The 17,895-nt window shown below is 49.5% G+C and overlaps 1 protein-coding gene and 1 long non-coding RNA gene across 8 annotated transcripts in view; one reads left to right on the forward strand and one right to left on the reverse strand.

Annotated features, from left to right (window-relative positions):
- LOC125742201 (myocardin-related transcription factor A-like) overlaps window positions 1-17,895 on the forward strand; it is a 30,497-nt gene that overhangs the window by 7,609 nt on the left and 4,993 nt on the right. For 2 of the 7 annotated variants that reach the window (XM_049013979.1, XM_049013983.1), the window contains 15 exons: window positions 8,165-8,230; window positions 10,705-10,760; window positions 10,858-10,933; window positions 11,036-11,197; window positions 11,899-12,044; window positions 12,186-12,290; window positions 12,376-12,635; window positions 12,900-13,068; window positions 13,575-13,931; window positions 14,509-14,931; window positions 15,162-15,338; window positions 15,464-15,577; window positions 16,859-17,005; window positions 17,521-17,613; window positions 17,700-17,760. In XM_049013979.1, the coding sequence (XP_048869936.1) occupies window positions 8,165-8,230; window positions 10,705-10,760; window positions 10,858-10,933; window positions 11,036-11,197; window positions 11,899-12,044; window positions 12,186-12,290; window positions 12,376-12,635; window positions 12,900-13,068; window positions 13,575-13,931; window positions 14,509-14,931; window positions 15,162-15,338; window positions 15,464-15,577; window positions 16,859-17,005; window positions 17,521-17,613; window positions 17,700-17,760 (2,412 nt within the window). Of the gene's footprint in view, window positions 1-7,923; window positions 8,068-8,164; window positions 8,231-10,704; window positions 10,761-10,857; window positions 10,934-11,035; window positions 11,198-11,898; window positions 12,045-12,185; window positions 12,291-12,375; window positions 12,636-12,899; window positions 13,069-13,574; window positions 13,932-14,508; window positions 14,932-15,161; window positions 15,339-15,463; window positions 15,578-16,858; window positions 17,006-17,520; window positions 17,614-17,699; window positions 17,761-17,895 lie in introns of those variants that run through there. The other 5 variants (XM_049013986.1, XM_049013985.1, XM_049013981.1 and 2 more) reach the window with 5 other exon arrangements.
- Window positions 2,275-7,028, reverse strand: LOC125742203 (uncharacterized). Its single transcript, XR_007398048.1, has 3 exons — window positions 6,247-7,028; window positions 2,648-2,696; window positions 2,275-2,468 (listed from the first exon to the last, which is right to left on the reverse strand). It is a non-coding gene; the product is annotated as an uncharacterized LOC125742203 (long non-coding RNA).

Genomic DNA, 17,895 nt, shown 5'->3' on the forward strand with positions numbered 1-17,895 from the left:
TAGCAGCAGGTCCGAAAGGGGAGGTGGTTCGGGGGCCGTGTGAGTAACGCCTCAGCCCACACCACCAGCCCCCCAGGGCTATGTTTTTGCAGGAAGGCCACACAGCTGGTGGGGGTGAGGGTGTTTGGCTGGTGTCAGGAGTGGCCCCCCCAGGGGACGATGAGTTTAAACCCCCCCCTTCCCTGTGAGCCAGCTTCAGCAGTGAGGAGACCATCCTTCCTTAGCCTAGCCTAGCGTAGCTCACGCAGCTCGTTTCAGTGTTACAGATAGCGAAGTGAAGTTAATGAAGCGAGACCCTGCACTTTCTCCAGGCCCCCAGCTGTGATGTCTTTATCGTGTAGAATGCAGGTTGCGGACTGTGCTGTGTGTGATGCTCAGGCCCGGCTGCTAAATATACGTGGATGTGAGTGTGCGTGTGCACGTGCTCGTAGGGGGTCACACCCTTGCCTGTTACTGTCTGCAGTGTGTTTCCCAGGCTGCAAGCGTGAGCCGGCATATGTGTGTGGTGACGTGGGGGGTGTTTACGTCACATGTGGAGTGTGACAGGGGAGGGGCTGTTGCAGTAATATGAATTGGGGTGTTGAGACCTACTAAGACTCCACCCACAGCACTGCACTTTGGGGTGGGGTGTTCAGGGTTGGGTTTATTGGTTCTGGGGCCTCACAAGATACATCCCCCCCTGCATCTTCCCCAGTGTAATGACTATTTATGGCCAGCAGGGGCCCCACACAAATGTGAGTGATGGTACAGATCACTGTTGACAGAGCATTTTCAGACTACTCTCACATTACTGTAGCCCAGCCTGCATCCCCTCTTCCTTCAGACCCCTTCCTCTCCCTCTCTTCCTTGATCTTTCTCAACTTTCCCCCCCCTCCTCCCACAGGCCCTGAAGGGTCTGGGATTAAAGACTTCAGAATTTTTTTTTTTCTTTTATCAGTTGGGGAGTTCTGCATAACCTTTTGCCCCCTGGTTAAGCAAGAACAGGAGTTTGATAAAGTTTGTAGGAATGCTCCAGAGGAGGTCACATGAGCAGTGTTAGGTCATCTGATGGATTACCTCACACTGATATGCCTGTCTTGTTGCTGGACTGATGGGGGAGGGGTTGATGCCGCTAATCCTATCGATACTGCACCACCATCCAGTGAGCAGTAGCTGAATGGCCATGCAGGCTGCACCTCAATTCTGATGTTATGTCTGTGCCCTTGCCTTGCGTGTCTGGCCGGTGTTGCATGTACACATATGCTGGGAGATTAGCACTGCTGTGCTCTGTGGTACAACTGTTCTTCCCTTCCTGCCAATCACAGAGCCATCCTCTTCACCTGAGGCCAGTCTCCCTCCCATCCCATCCCAGCATGTTGACAGGGTGGCCCTCGCCTCCCACGCTCACTAAGAAAACCGTTCATTATTTGTGTACTTTCTGTGGCTGCCGCGATACCAAATAAGGCTATCGGGGCACATGAAAGAGCAGTAATGATGCTGAGAGTGAGATAAGCCTGACTACTGTTGGAGGACATGCTGCATAAACATTAGGTAGCTGGGTGTCTTGCCTGCTAACAAACATGGACTTTGGCCCTGCTTTATTGCAGTGTCGCAGTGAAGTAAACTGGCCGGGATGACAGGACGGTCTGGAGCAGGTCGCTCTGTGACACACCCTTCTAGCTGATCCTGTTTTTTTGTGCAGGGGAGAGCATCAAGTATTCCACCCTGCACTGTACGAGGAATCCCCGGAATTTTCATTCAGGCAGGCCTCTGGGCCACCCCCTGAAGTCCTGCAGAATCAACCCGCCTGGGATTTAAATGAACTTGTGAGGCTTTTCTCGGCCAGTCAAGTGATGATGTAAAACTGTGCTCCCCAAAGTCCTGGTCTTCTTTGTTCTGACCATTGCTGGCTAATTTCATCAAATAGAATATAATAGAAAAGGGATGTTACGGGGACTCTTAGGCTATACAGTAAGTTTCATTGTTTGCGTCTTCAGTGTTGCCTTTCAGCATTAGCGATGTTCTGTAGACTCATAATTACGTCACCAGTCCCCATGGCTGCCAGAGTGATGTCACTGTTGGGCCCCTGAACGGGGTCCTTAACCCCATTTGCTCCGGGGACTGATTACTTTGTGTCACTTAGGACAGAACATCTGCTAAATGATTTAATGTATGTATGCAGCTAGGCCTGTCAGTATGACTACTTCTGTTGGAGGATACATTTTCCCAGAAATAATAATGATAAATGATATTATTAGCATAGTAATGCAAGTACCCCATTTCAAAGAGCAGTGAAGTTTTAATTCTTAAGAATATTCAGACATTTAGACCTGGAATGTCAAAAAAAATGTAAATATCCTAAATGAAAAATTTGCATTATATATAAAAAATTTGGCACCGAGAGTCATTTGCTCCTTGGTAATATACTGTCATCCCAGATTTGTGAAGGCTCTTCTCAGCGATGCAAATGAACTTCAATTGTGCATCAGCTGGGGAAAAGTAACAGGAAGTCAGAAAAGTCAGACAAAAGATTGTGAAAGATAATATATTATTACACTCACACGCATACTTGTGTGTGATTTTCTGGCCTCAGTAATCAGAATCTTAATCAAAATGGCTAGCATATTTGAAGAATGGTTGACTTTTTCCCGAAAAAGTCGGGAAATACTTGCGTCCATATGATTCCTTGCTTCAGGATTACGAAGACTCTCCGATGGCTACAAACAAAAAATAAAATTCGTTTATACTGCAGCACCATGTATGTTTTTGTGCTGTTTAGATTTTTTTATATATATATAGTCTTTAGATTTCATTTGAGATCTGGTTTAGTTTTACGTGTGGTTTCCTAAGTTTATATTTTAAAGATGTAAATCGATTTAGTTATTTTTTTTGCTTTAGGTTTGAATAATCTTATTTCTAGGGATGTGCAGAAAGTTGCAGAACTTTGCTGGCTACTACAAGGTCATTCAGGCTTATTAAATGAGATGCCCAACAGTAGTCAAGTCCAGCAGAATCATTATTGTAGCTAAATAATATTTACAAATGGTAACGGGAAGTATTTGATCTTCGTTTTCATTTTGTCATTGTTGGTTTTGGAACCAGTATTTATAGTTGTTTACTTGTAGTTTTTCATATTTTATTTCACTACTGTATATGGAAATTTTTCCTTAGCAGTTGTAACCCTGTCTTGCTCACTGTAAGTACCAGCTTAGTTTTAGTGAAATTCTTATTTATTCTTATAACATCGATACCACACTTCATAAACATGTGTTCTAATAGCAGCTTTGCCTGGTGCATTGGCGCTGAAAGTATGAGTTTTTGGGAGTGTGGACGGTCCGGCGCTGCATTGCATGCGCCTGGGGCGCTTGCGACAAATGAGATGGAAGAAATGGAACTGGCTAAAATTGAGGCCAATATTGAGGTCGGAAAAAATGATCGAGGTTATGTTCATATATCGTGCAATAAGTCGATAACATAATTATTGTGACAGGCCTGTATCTGACTCTCTAGGCCAGAGGTCTCCAATCTTATTCACGCCAAGAGCTAGGTGGTAAGTGGCACCTGGGGGGTCCCTGTCAGTAGAACTGTAGCGATCGACCATGAAGGTCTGAGAGAGAGACTGGTTGGAGACTGCAGCTTTAGGCACTGTGGTGCCCGTGTTTATGAAGTGCAGGGCAGCTCCACAATGATGGGCTTTCGGGTGCTCATGCCTGGCGGTGACCCGATCTTCCGGGTGTGACGGCTCTTTCTCACAGGCTGCCCTCTGTTGCCAGTGGTTGGCCTGTCGGCCTCGCGCTTGACCCGGGTCTCTCAGCGCTCAGTGTTTCCACTGACGTAAGTGCAGCTGCATTTAGTCTTTCTTCCTTTCTGTGTGTTTAGTACGCAGAAAGCCTGGAGCCTATTTTGGGAGGTGGTTGGGGGGTGCTTGGGGGGGGGGGGGTGCACAGTGACGTAGCGGGAGCACACATGATGGGCAACTTAGGGTCACCTAACCATGCGTCTTTGTGGGGATCGAGGGCCGGCAACCCCACATGCACAAAACCCAACTAGAACTCGAACCAACAACCTTCTGTGTGTGGGGTTATTGCTACACACTGAGCCTCCTCACTGCCGGCACACAGAAACGTATGATTCTTAAATGTCTGTCCTGATTGGGTGGCACATGGCACTGCCTCTCACAGGGTGAACGTTTCTCCCTCCATTCCTCTCACTCTCTGACTCCTGTCGTTGCTCAGTGAATGAGCTATTAGCTTAAGGCAGGCCAGCTCACGTTTTGTCAAACAAATACTTTGTGGGCCTCTCTTTAAGAGCACTGTGTTACCCTGCCGAGTCACTCATGTCTGTTTGTGTGTCTCATACTTAATGGATTCTTTTAGTCATTGTTTTAAACTTGGTGCATTTGCCTGGTTTTGATTCTGGTTTGCTTAGTACTTAAGGATTTGTGCATGTGTGTGTGTTTGTGTATACATGAGTCACCGCAGGGGTGTGTGTGTGTGTGTGTGTGTGTGTGTGTGTGTGTATCTGAACAGTTTCTCACCTTCTGTCCTGTGTGGCTGGCCTGTTTGTGCTCTGGGTCTGTCTGTATGACTGAGCCGCGACAGTCTCTCTAAGTGAGTCTATCCAGTAACTGCAGATGAACCAGGGCTGAATGTAGACCTCGTGGCCAATTATCCGGCCTATTTCAAAAGAAAGAGGTGAGATTCTTTAAAAGGGGGGGACTGCTTGATTCTTAAAGACGTCGTTGTGAGCAGGGTACGTTGTGCTACCTGGGGGACCAGACCCAACTGGCTGTACAGCAGATATTTCATTTATGCTTGTAGCTGGTTTCTCATTCATTTCATTTACATGCACAGCTACTGCAGGAGGCCACCTGATGCCTTTGTCCCAGTTTGTCCCCCTGGGCGCCGCTACGGGTGGCAGCCCTTCGCGGTCAACTTACTCCACAAAGAGCAAGTTGAGGGAGGAGTAAAGATACTTTATTGATCAATTATACGAGGGGAATTTATTGGCCGAAGTTTGTCCAACCTCGCTGCAGTAGGTGGCTATCTCTCCTTTCAGCTTGTTAATATTGGGCTTTTTCCAGTTGACTTATTACATCACGGACATGAAACAAATAACATTAATAATAATGGATGTGTGGACAAATGGAGTGACACAAGCCTTAATTGTGTTGTATCTGGTTTTAAGAACAGATGCAACAAGATCAGGATAGCATAGCAAAAAATAAAGTATTTGTGTAATATACTCTGACGGCACGGTATTGGAAATTTTTCAAATATTGCAATGTGATATTGTTGTAATAAATATTGGGGTATACATGAAAAAAAAGTTGTTTACCACAAACCCGTCCGTCTAGGAGTGATTTACACAACCAGGTTTCTTTTCCTATGATAGAGTAAAAATGTTTTAGCGAGACTCCCTGTCCTATAATATTTGTACCAAACTGAAGGTAAGAAAAAGCCTGATCTTAATCTAGCTAAGAATTGGATGTGCATAGCATGTAATGTTGGTATTAATATCACATAACATCCAGTCCTACTACAGCCATTTTTGAAATTCAGTACAAAATACCCCATCTTGCATTGTAATGTCATTTGGTGCCTGGTACCAGTTTTTATGCCAGCGGAAAACACATTGTACACATTGAAGTACCGTACATTCTTGAAGTACCAAAAGCAGGGTACTCGGTGAAGTGGAAAAGCGCCCTTTAGTTGTACAGTGAATTGGACAGCTTTATAGCACTACACGTTTCACGTGTGCTGTATGTCCTCTGCTCTGCTCCAGGCTTCTTCTGTGTACCGGCTTCTTCTGTTACATCCAGGTCAACGCCCGGGGGGAGTATGTGCACCTCCACGCCCGGGGGGAAACTGTGGAGCATGTGCCGAGTGCCTGGGCCAGTTTGAGTCCGATTGAATGTTTACAAGCAGGAGTAAATCAGCTCTCAATCACATTATCTGGGTGTCTTAGTTCGCGAAATTTGATTTATTACAACTTCAGTCGTATTGTTTACAGGTATTTAAATGTCAAGCTTTAATCGGAATAACACAATGATTAAATTTTCTTAGCGTACAACGTATTGAGTAAACATGTTGAGTGAGACTCAGTGAAAGTCGAGTGGTAGGCGGAGACTCTGTGTGAGGGTTGCCCTTTGGGTGGGCTTGTAGGCTGAAGGCGGGGCTATGTGCTGCCCCAGCTAAGTGAATGACTGGCAGCATCTTTGAGGGGGAGCCCAGTCGCCAGCACTGTCCCGCCAACGCTTGCACTCACCACATCCTCTCTTCGCTGTCACTTTGTCACTGTGGGGTCCTCACTGCCAGGCAGTCAGTCCTCTTCCTTTTCCCTGAGATAACAACCTGTTAGTATATTGTGGAGTTTTCCTGGCAAGCGAGCCAATCAGAAGCTACCTGACTGAGACGTTGCAATTTCAGCCCTGGCCCTCTGGGCTAAATTTTCCAAAATCTTTTTTTTCTTCAGTCCCTCTGCCAAAGTTTCTTTGTAGCTAAACAGAAGTTTGTTTTTACAGAAGGCTGTAACATTTCCTTTTTCTTTGCGATTTGCTTAGCAAGTAAAAACGAGGGCCTGCTTGCCACTACTGACCCGTGGTTTTAAAACACCACGATTTCTCTTTCTTGCGAGGTTCCTTGTTTTGCAAGATTCCTGTCGCTATGCTGTGCCTCAGTCCCTGCCTCCTGATTGGTCCCTCCCAGCTGGGGGCTCCACCAATAAGAGGCAGCCTGGGAAAGCAGGAAGTGTTTCCGTGCTGCATGATGGGGGCTGCTGTAGCCTGAGACGAGATGGGACCTCCCATGAAATGAGGGGGGCGTCGTCAAATCATTAACCTGCGGAGCTTTCAGTCTTGCTCTCTCTCATCTTGCCAGCTTGTTTAAATGACATGAAGACCATCTGTGATATTTACTGAGGATATATGAGACATGAACACTATTTCTTGATTTAGTTCCGTTGCTAATTTTGTGTCAGTTTTTCCCCCAGCCCTCTGTTTACTTTAAGACTTTTAAGAACGTTCTTCTCCCTGTCCGTTATCCCCTTAATCAGTTAAATGGTCAGTGATAGTTATTTAAGAGGAGAACGTCACGTGCTGGAGCTGGGATCCGGGCCTGGATGCCGGATCTTGTTTGGCCGCGGGTCAGGAACCAAATCTACTGACAGGCCAGGCCCAGGCTACCCAATTTCTCCATCTTAGCTGGCTTCGACTTCCTCCACCGACACAAGGCATCAGTCTTGTCTTTTCCATGTAGGGATCGGGTGTCCCTGGTGTCAGAACAGGGGTAGATTCAGAGCAGGGGGGGGGCAGAAAATGAGCAGTTGAAAGAGCTGGAAGGTGCAGACAGAGACTCCCTGGTGTAGTGAAAGAGGGAGGGGAGCCATAGGCGTACGGACTCGGAGAACCTGATAACCATAACGGCCACTGAGCGCCTCTGCACCCGGGATTCGAGCGACGTGCACCCTGCAAGCCTTCTGTGGTCCATTCTGCTGGGGCTCATGGAAAGCAGACGCGGCTGTCAGCTGCGGTCATAGTGTTACAGCCGGTTATGGCCCGTCTCAATGCTTGGCGTTAAAAGCAAAAGGGAAAGATAAACGCAAAGGCCAGCATCCTCCTACACACACTCACACGGGTGCAGAAACGCATGCGATACTGTCAAAAGTGGTGAGAGCGCGAAGTGTCAGACTGAAATGAGAAGTTCTGCTCTGACAGGGAGCTGTTGCAGGGTGGTGGTTGAGGATGGGGGGGCTGGTTCTGATCAGACTGACCCATAATGTCATTCCGTGGAGACTTTCCTCCTCCTGTCCAGAGGCCTACGTCTCACGGCGCCTGCAGTGACGGTTGTAAGTTTGTGGACAGTTCTAAGAAAATGAAGAAACAGGAAGTGTGACAACCTCCCCTCCCCCCCCCCCCCCCCACATACACATAACAATCGCACTCATACCCTGTTTTTCTACTCCTCCTCTGACTCAAATAGTGGTGAGAAGCCAGCGTGCCGGAGAGAGGGTGCGTAGAGCTCCGCGCGCCGTGCGATGTCTGGCATGGCGTTCGGTGGCCCCGCGCCGGCCTCCAGCTGTGGGACTGCTGTAGGGCTTCCGCGATGGAAGTTCGTTTGCTTGTTTTTTTTTGTTTTGTTTCTCTTCTAACGCCGTTCTGACCTGCTGCCACCTCTTTCTGATGCAGTGCTCCAGCTCAAGCTCCAGCAGAGGCGAACCCGGGAGGAGCTGGTCAACCAGGGAATCATGCCACGTAAGTAATCCTCCACCTTTTCTGTGTGCTTTAGCCCTTTCCTGGCTGTCAACCTCCATTACCCGTCCGTTAACGGGGCTGATCTCGCCCGCGACCCCCCCATTGAGTGAAACACTGTCCCGCCAACTCCTGAAACGTGGGCCGGCAGCTGTAGGCACTACGGGCTCTGGGCATTTTCGACTTGGCGTGCATGGATCTCGGTCCTTGCCGTCAGTTCTGTTCTGCTCTGCTGGTCCTCACCCCCCACTCGCCTGGTCTCCGTGTGACTGCTCAAGCCCTCAGAGGGGCTGCTGGGGGTGTCAGGGTGGTTTTTCTCGCTCAGCCTGCTGTATGCACTGTTACCCCTGTAGGTAGCGCCCCCCCCCCCCCCCCCGCACACCCCGGCGCCCTTGCTTTTGGTGTCCATTTAGACCCTCCGCTGCCATTGACAGACCTTTAAGGCAGAAGGCCTCCTGCAGATTTGGTGCTTTTATACTAGTACTGTAGTCGGTTTTTAGTGTCGGTTTTTACTGGGAGTACTGCCAATGGAATGGGGATGTCGCAGGTGCCTTGTGTTTACTGGTGTTTACTGGTTAGCATGTGACCCGACCTGAGATCCGCTTGGATAACACTGGGGTTATTAGTTAGCCGTTGGTGGATGAAGCAGGTCGTGTCGGGTACCTTCTCACTGTCCCATGGCTAAGAGGCTGTCACTGGTCTTGCAGAAGGGAACCCCCCCACCCCAGCCAGGCTGCCGGGGCTGCATCAGGTCATGGATCCTGTTCCGTTTATCAGAGCCCATGGCTTCTCATTTTCTGTCCACTTCCTCCATAGCTGAAGATCAGTTAAGACCAGTCTAGGGCTGTGAGGGTGTGAGATCTAGGTGTCAATTACTCACTGTCACACCCCCTCCCCCCCCCCCACACACACGCACATGCATGCACAAGCAAATAGCCCCAATGCTATGGCTCTCCGTGTCCCCATCAGACCCACTAGTGCTCCCCACCAGTGAGACATGTCCTCTGTCCATGCATGGTGCCCCCCCCACCAAGACGAAAGCCAGCACACATGCTGTTCTGGGGGCAGGAGCTGTGTGCCTGCTCTCTGCATGGGGAGTGGGGGTGCTGATCTCTCCCGCTGTAAATGTTGACGACCCTCCCCCCTTCCAGGGTGTCCCCCACTCGTCGGGTTAGAATTGCGCATCTGATAAGAGGGGGGCAGCTTCTTTGGGCCCTTTCCACTGCCTTTTTCTCACTGATGACATTGCTGTTCATTATCATGCTCTTGTCGGCTCTGTCAGAATTCATGCGGCAGCCGGCTGTCTCCGTGGCAACCCACGGGCCTCCATCATTCCTAAGCACCAAGAATCGCCTGAGGGTGACGAGCCTGGTCTGCAGGGACAGCGCCGCCCTTCAGGCCAAACGTGTTAGTCGGCGGCTTGCTGCTCACCACACAGAATGAAAGCTAAGGAATGCCTCGAATCGTGGGTGAATGCCCTCGGATCCTGGAAGAACAGCCGGAGGTTCTATTTGAATGCCCACAGGTTCTAATCAAATGGCCTGTGATCGCCACGGCACAGGAGCACAGAATTGGGGAGCGTGGAGGTGCACGTACCATGTGTCCTTCCTTTTGAAAGTTCTTCGGCCTCAGCAGCAGGAGGGTTCTGCAATTCTGTTCCTAGCATTAAGTTCCTGCTACCAAATTCCGGAAGAAGCTGGGGCCGGGACTGCTGGGGGGCGTGTGGTTCTGTGCACAAAGCCAGTGTGAAGGGGGGTTACTAAAGCTGTGAGCAACTAGTTGCTTCCAGACATACTTCCACCCTCAGTCTTAAGAGGAGGCGTTGCATTGAAGAAGTGTTTTTTGCAGTGAAAGGTGAAGCACTGCTGTAGCCCAGGTGAAGCACTGCTGCTGGTGCTCTCACCTCCATGCAGGCAGCTTAATTGTCTGCATGGCTGTGACACTGGGTACGCATGCGAGAGCCACAATCAGACTCGTTTTTGTCCGTGGCATTAAATTAATAGTAAAACTCGGAGAGGTCCGTAGTCATGAAGGAAATGTAAAGTCGGCGTTGCACAACAACAGCGGGAGAGCAGGTGTGGCACAGGCTTGCACAACATCTGCAGTGGATTTGCCAAGCATTCAGCCTGCAGAAAATGGTACAAATGGGCGATGAGCCACTGGTCCATGTCACCTTCCACCCTCTTTCATGCCGCGACCATTCTACTTGGCATGAACCACGCTTGGCATTCGGTTTTAGGTTATTTGAGGCGGTGGTGGTGTTGTGGCGCAGTTGGATCTTTCTGTCCTGCAGCGAGGGGCACGGCGAGCCCCAGCAGAGGTGGGGGGGGGTGCCAAGGACACCCGCTTCAGCGCTCAGCCAAAGAGGAAGTTTAGCTGGTTAATAATAACAAAAGTAGCGTATGATGTTATGTCTTATTCCAGTCGAGCAAGTTCTCCATTCTCCTTCAGCTCACCATTTATCTTCATCTCCGCAGCTCTGAAGAGTCCTGCTGCCTTCCACGAGCAGCGGAAGAGTCTGGAACGAGCGCGGGTAAGGCCGCCAGCTCGGGACGGGCCGCTCGGCATCGAGTCACTTCTCCAGCTGCCTTGTCCCCTCATGCCCCCTCCCTTGTCTCTGCCCCACCTAGACTGAAGACTATCTGAAGCGGAAGATCCGCAGCCGCCCCGAGAGGTCTGAGTTGGTGCGCATGCACATCCTGGAGGGTGAGGGATCTGGCGACCCGTTTTCTGTCTCTGAGTGCTCGGAATGTCCTGGGCCCACTCCGTACCGTAGGTCCTCTGTGACGCCTGCCTTGTGTCGCGTAGAGACGTCGGCGGAGCCTTCCCTGCAGGCCAAGCAGTTGCGACTGAAGAGGGCCCGCCTGGCCGACGACCTCAACGACAAGATCTCCCACCGGCCAGGTCCCATGGAGCTCATCCACAAGAACATCTTGCCCGTGTACTCCACCATCAAGAACACCCTCTTAGGTACAGCCCTGTACTGCTTCTGAGTGCCGCTGCCTGTCTTTGCCGTTGCATAAATTTGGAAGAGGCCAGAGGGACGCTTGGAGTAGCCAGGGTGATGCTCTAGGACAGTGATTCCCAACCGGGGGTACGCGTACCCCTAGTGGTACGCGAGCACATTACAGGGGGTACGTGGAAAAATTTTTTATATTTAATTTCCCTGATGATGGGTAAATATTATCAGCCATTCCATTAGCTGTGCCCTGGTATAGAAAGAAAATCTATCTGGGATGTGTTGCTTAATGAATTAAATGTTCAAGTTATGGAGATTTAATAAAATGTTTTAAATTTGATAATCAGTTGTACGTTCTACTTTTATTGAATCATCAACACATTTGACAAAGGGGGTACTTGTGGTATGAGAAAATCTCTCAGGGGGTACACAATTCAAAAAAGGTTGGGAAACACTGCTCTAGGACATGGGGGCAGAGTTCAGTGATGTGGCTGTTAGGGCAGTGGGGGGGGCAGGGTGTTTGAAGGTGAGCACAGTCGGTGAAAGGAGAGCGAAGTGTGTCGGAGTACAGCATTAGCATGTTGGATGGTATGTAGGATAACGGGCTGATCCGTTTGTCGTTTTGCGTCCGTCTCCTGTCTATTCCTATGTAACCAGTCACGATGACTCAATACCCTAATGCCCCTTTCATTCATCTGACCCATTCCTCCAGTCGAGACGGACTGCCTGAAGGGGACGGCAGAGAGCTCTTCACTGGATGAGGATAGCAGCGATGCCCTATCCCCGGATCACCCTGCCAGCCAGGACTCTCCCCCAGACACGAGCAGGCCCAGCCGCAGTGGCTCCTCCCCCACACAGGTGCGGGCCCCGTCCGTGCTAATCGCTTAGCCAGCTCTCTGTACCCTCTATTTAGAGGACTTCTTACACCCTGCGGAGTAATTTCATACGTTGCTTCCATGACGCTACTTGCCCTTAAGTCGCTCATTATTATTCTATTAGGCGCTGCCCCTCACTCCTCTCCCCGCCTCTGAGCCAATCCACACACAGAGGCTGACCAATGGTGTGGCACCAGTGTCCTCCCGCTCTGCCTCTGGGTTGATTAAGGTGAGTGGTGCCCTATGCCCTATGCTGCGTCGAGTGGGTTTTAAACCGTGTCCAATGTCCCATACCGGCGCCTCTCCTCCACCAGCAGTCCCAGTCCAAGTCCAGCTCAGACCGGCCCTCGCAGCGCTCCAAGAAGCCCAAGGAGAGCAAGCCCAAGGTGAAGAAACTCAAGTACCACCAGTACATCCCCCCCGACCAGAAGGCGGAGCGTGAGCCGCCGCCCCAGTTGGACGATTCCTACGCCAAGCTGCTGCAGCAACAGCAGCTCTTCCTGCAGCTGCAGATCCTCAACCATCAGCACCAACATCACTATAACTACCACACCATCTTGCCTGCTCCACCCAAGTGAGTCTGTGCATGTGTGTGACGCTGCCACACCAAGAGTCAGTAAGAGCATTGTCATGTGCTGCTAATCCATAAAACGTCTGCTTCGCCTACTTTATTGATTTCCTCTAAACCAGCCAGGAACTGAGAGCACCCAATAATTCCACCCACAGCGATGTCCGAAATCTCATTTCCCCAATTCTAACCATGCCACCCACCCATCCACCCACACCGTCTCATCGATCGTTAATTATTCGCCATATATTCCTCTCTCAACCTCTACAGACCCTCAGGCGATCAACCGTCCGCTTCCTCCAACGCCCAATCCCAGCCTCGTCCCGTGCCCGGCTCGACTTCCCCATCCTCCAGTCAGAATGGGCCGAGTCGCCAGAGCCAGCCCCCCGTTGGGGGTGCCAAACCCGGAGCTCTGCCTCCTAACCTGGATGATTTGAAGGTGGGCCAGATCGCCTTGGAAGTATCCTCAGTGGCCAGTAAGATAGGTACCCCCGGTACATCAGCATTAACAGCCAATTATGTGGCTGTTAATGAAAACACAGAGAATGTAGACAGGGTTGGGGAATTCAGGTACTGTGCGGCTTAGTATGTCAAACAGTCACCCTGTGGGGAATCTCCCACTACGGCATCTATAGGTTACAGAGCATGGTGTGATAAAAAAAATCCCATCAGCGGTAGCTCTGAGGCCGAAAATACTTTATTGATTAGTAAGGTCAGAGGTGACTTGACAAAGCAAAGAGAGTGCAAAAGTATCTCCGTACAAAGGTGGTGTGTGGAAAGGCTTCTCTGAATGCATAACTCATCGATTTATAAAGCAAGGAAGTTGCACCTGGTGCTGTATAGGGGCATCTTATCAAGTGGCCACTCATTGTGTTGTGGGAGATTGGGAGACTGTGTGCTTTTGTCACCAGGTGAACGGTTGCTGCATTCTGTCGCCCCCTTCAGGTCGCAGAGCTGAAGCACGAGCTCAAGCTGCGGAGCCTGCCAGTGTCGGGAACCAAGAGCGACCTCATCGAGAGGCTGAGGAACCACCACGAGCTCAGCCAATGGGGAGCTGGAGGGGGCGGGGGTACAAAAACCAGCTTGCCCACTGGCTCTTGCCCCGGCTTAGGAATCCACCAATCGGGAGAAGTGGGCACGGGGACCTTACCTTTGACAACCAGTCGGAGCAGCCTGCCTCCCACGATATTGTTTGGCAGCACGAGCTCGTCCCCGCCCATGTCGCCCGCCGCCTCCGAGCGCTCCGTGGCCGGCATGAGCCCCGACGAGGCCAGCTGCAGCGGTGACGTGTTCGGGGAGTCGGTAAGTCCCGGGCCGGCAGCGCATTTTCACACTTAAGGTTTCCACCAGTGTGCAGCTTCCTCATGTAGTCGCATGACTTCCCTACAGATTAGAGAGCTCAGTGAATTTTTTTGCATATTTTGTTAACATAATTGTGTTTCTGATAGCTCTCCCCCATGCTTGACTACTTCCTTGAGAACCTCATGATTTTTCACGGCCTCTTTACGACTGTCATAAACGCTTAGCTTCTGATTTATGAGACGACTTACAAGGGAAAGGATGATTGCTGTGGCAGTCGTATCCAAAGCCATTTTCCCTGCTCACAGAGTTGTACTTCGTTTAATGTAATTATCTTTAACCTATTTTTTTTTCTCCTCTTTCCTGCATGTTCACCTGAATTAATTTGGTTTAAAATGGCAAGACATCTCTTGAGATTTAAACATGACACTTTTCTTCTTTCCTTCATAAAGTAGTCCACCAAACGCTATAGATCTCTGCTGCCCCCACTGTTTACGACCGGTACTACATTGACACGTGACTCCAGATGGTGAGTCCTTACTGACTGCCGCTTTGTGGCATTTCTGCTAACTGCTAACAGGTGAGCGCCCCCCTGACGCAGCTCAGCCTGCACGCCTCCCCCCAGCACCCCGCCTCCATCAAAGAGGAGCACTCCGGGGTGGGGGCCTGCCGCTTCTCCCGGCAAGCTGGCACGGCCCCCCCGCGGGAGTCCCTGGACAAGGACCAGATGCTGCAGGAGAAGGACAAGCAGATCGAGGAGCTGACACGCATGCTGCAGCAGAAGCAACGGCTGGTGGAGTCGCTGCGCTCGCAGCTGGAGCAGGGCAAGAGGGGAGGGCAGGCGCCAGGGGACGTCAAGGAGGAGCCCTCTGAGGAGGTCAGGGAGGAGGAGGGCGCGGAGACCAAGCTACCTGAGGGTCCCTCCTTGCAGCTGGACCAGGGCCTGCATGTACCCCAGCAATCAGCTGAGGAGCAGCAGCCATCAAAGGCTGGATTACAGCAGGTCAGTGTCAGCTATCCCAGGATGCGTCGGTGGCCACACCTGGAATGTTCCGTCACACAGTGGTGCTCAAAGCGTTTCACTCCAGTTGTTCCAGTAAAAATCAAGCTGTGAAATTGGGTGTAAATCTGTATGTTAAAGATGAATGTTGTGCAGTATTTGTGAAATATTGCCGGCAACATTTTTTTTAGCATTAAAGATTCTTAAAGATCTTCCTTCCCCCCATTTCTCAGGTACTCGTAAGTCAACAAGCTACCAGTTCAACCCTCACCTCCTCTTTCCCGTTGGACCTTCTTAAGTTGAACCCGCCCCCAACCCTGCTGACTGACGGCAACGGCAACCACTACCTGATTGCAGTGACCAGTCGCAGCGCCCCACATGGCAAAGGGGCTGGGCGAATCACGCTGCAGGTAGGAGGGCTCAGTGTCAGGTTTTGTGTTTCTGGCTTTTCAGAGATGCCTAATTATGGTATTTAATTACTGCCCTCTTTTGCCCATTTGTTTGCCCACGTGCTCCATTGTTACCCACTGCTAAGCGGGTACAGTCCACACCCTGCAAAACCTCTAGCCAATCACCACCTCTTATGGACACCAACAACCAATCTGAACAGACAGTGAAACCTAGCCCCGTTGACTGCCCAATCACAAAGGTAGGGTTCAAGGCCTGACTCCACCCAGTGTTGCTATGAGCAGTGCAAGCAGGGATGGACATAATTGCTACACAAGTACGCATTCACCTTTAACCCTCTGGGGTCTAGGGATAAGAAACACACTTTCACTGACTGGGGCATGGTCACACATTTCTTCAAATATCATAAACTTAATTCATGGCAAATAAATTATTTCTTATATATTTGTTTTGGCATTAAACTCATCTTTATTTTAATGTACTTTGTAAATATGTCAGATTTATGTGAAGTTTGTAATTTGACATCAAAGTATAGACATTGCAAAATGCAGTGGAATGGAACACATGCAGAAACATTATAAAAGTACATAGTTAGCAATGGTGGAAGTTTGTTTTAATCCCAGATATCTGATCACCAAAGTCTTGGCTACATGAAGATGACTAAATGGTGCAGTTGCAACATTCAGTTGGATAAATAAATAAGAAAAATCTAACTCATGTCACTATTTCTGGTCTCCTGCCATTGAATATTTAGTAGCTCTCATGTGTATGCATGAGCCATTCACACCTGGCCACATCCTCCCCCCTTTTTTAGCGCTGATGGGGATGTATCTGGATTGCGTTTCACTGCTGCGTTGTTCATCAAATTACCATGCGAATGCGATTTGAATATGCGGTAATGCGGCTATTTAGAATGCGAATAGCGATCTTCAGGTGAGGGCGGCACTACACACCCCCGATGCAGGTAAAACAAAGAAAGGTGACATGGTTTTTTTGGCCATTTAACCTAACTTCTAAAAGCTTTAATACTTCCGACACTGGACATTTTGAAAAGAAGACAGGTTATGGATTTAGTCAGTGTTTTTTTTTTCATGTTTCTACATTAAGATTTCAGCGAGATATAAACTAAAATAGACGCGAAAAGTACTCGACCCCAGAGGGTTAAAAGTGATACGCTGACAATCGATTGTTTGTAAAAGCGTAAATTCGTACTTGTTTTATGTGCATTTGCGCTGCTATGACAATAAAATACCTTGCATTTTAACCTGTATACCGCAAATGAAGTACAGTTAGCATATAAAGATTTAAATGCATTGTATTTTGTTTTCATATCAGCGCAAAGCACACCAGTATGCATTTGCTCTTTTACGGACAATCGATTGTCATTTTTAAAGGTGAATGTGTACTTGCGTACCAGTTAAATCCATCCCTGAGTATAAGGCGGCCATATTGGTGCATCAAGCATCCTCCCTGACATCTCTTAAGCGAAGCCTTGCCAAATTCCTGCCTGTGTCCCTTTCAGGGAGGGAAGGTGGGGCTCCACATTCAGGCCAACAGCTCACGGGGGCCCTTGGTGTCTCTCTCCGCTCCACCGAAACTACAGCCTTTCTTCCACAGTGACAGCACGCCCCCCTCCGAACACGCAGAACCCTCCTCTCCCGCCCACAAGGTGATGCTACGCTGTCTGTCTGGCTGTTTAAACACCTTCATCCTTCTGCATTTTCCATCCGTCTTTTCTCCGTAACTGCTTTACCTGCACAGAATTGAGTGGTTACCTGTATTTCTTGTCTGTTTTAATATCCATGTCTTAAAATGTCATGATTATATTGTTCATATGTCTCAGCAGAGGTGGCCATTTCAGGTCCAGAAAGTAAAAATCCACGCCAGGATTTTGCATCAACCAACCAGTTGAATATAAAGAGCCACATTCACGGAGGACTCAACTGGTTGGTTGATGCAAAATCCTGGCTTGGATTTTTACTTTCTGGACCTGAAATGTCTGCCTGTGTGTCTCAGTATTTATATTCTGTTTATTGCCTTCTCATTTGCAGTATGACTGGTGAGAACGATCAGCTCAGTGCATCATATATCTGAGGGAACTTTGACTTCTAACGTTTCTTTGCCGCATTTTATGTTTTTGCGTAAAAACTGTCTAGTTCATGGTTTTCTTTGCTTTTTTTCCAGGGGGTTGTGAATTCGAACCGCGACCAAAACACCCTGTTCAGCTCTCCCTCCCCAGCCAGCAAGCAGAGCTCCCCCACGACGCCACACGCTAAGGTAGGTCCACCGTCTGCCGGCCCATCATCACATACACGGCTGCCCTTCTCCGCATGGTCTCGCCCTCACGGACCTTCTGCCCCCAGGAGAACGGCTGCTGCAGTCAGCAGATGGACGACCTGCTGGAAATCCTCATCCGGAGCGGAGGTATGGGAGTCCCGCGCGCAGCAGCCTCTTGTGTTGTATAGCGGTTTGCAGTTCCATTGTCCATTATCACAGAGTTCCTCCAAAACTCCCCTCACAATTTGCTGATCAGGCCATCTCCATTTTGGTTTCTATATT

This window comes from Brienomyrus brachyistius, chromosome 5 (genome assembly GCF_023856365.1).
Source record: "Brienomyrus brachyistius isolate T26 chromosome 5, BBRACH_0.4, whole genome shotgun sequence".
NCBI lineage: Eukaryota > Metazoa > Chordata > Actinopteri > Osteoglossiformes > Mormyridae > Brienomyrus > Brienomyrus brachyistius.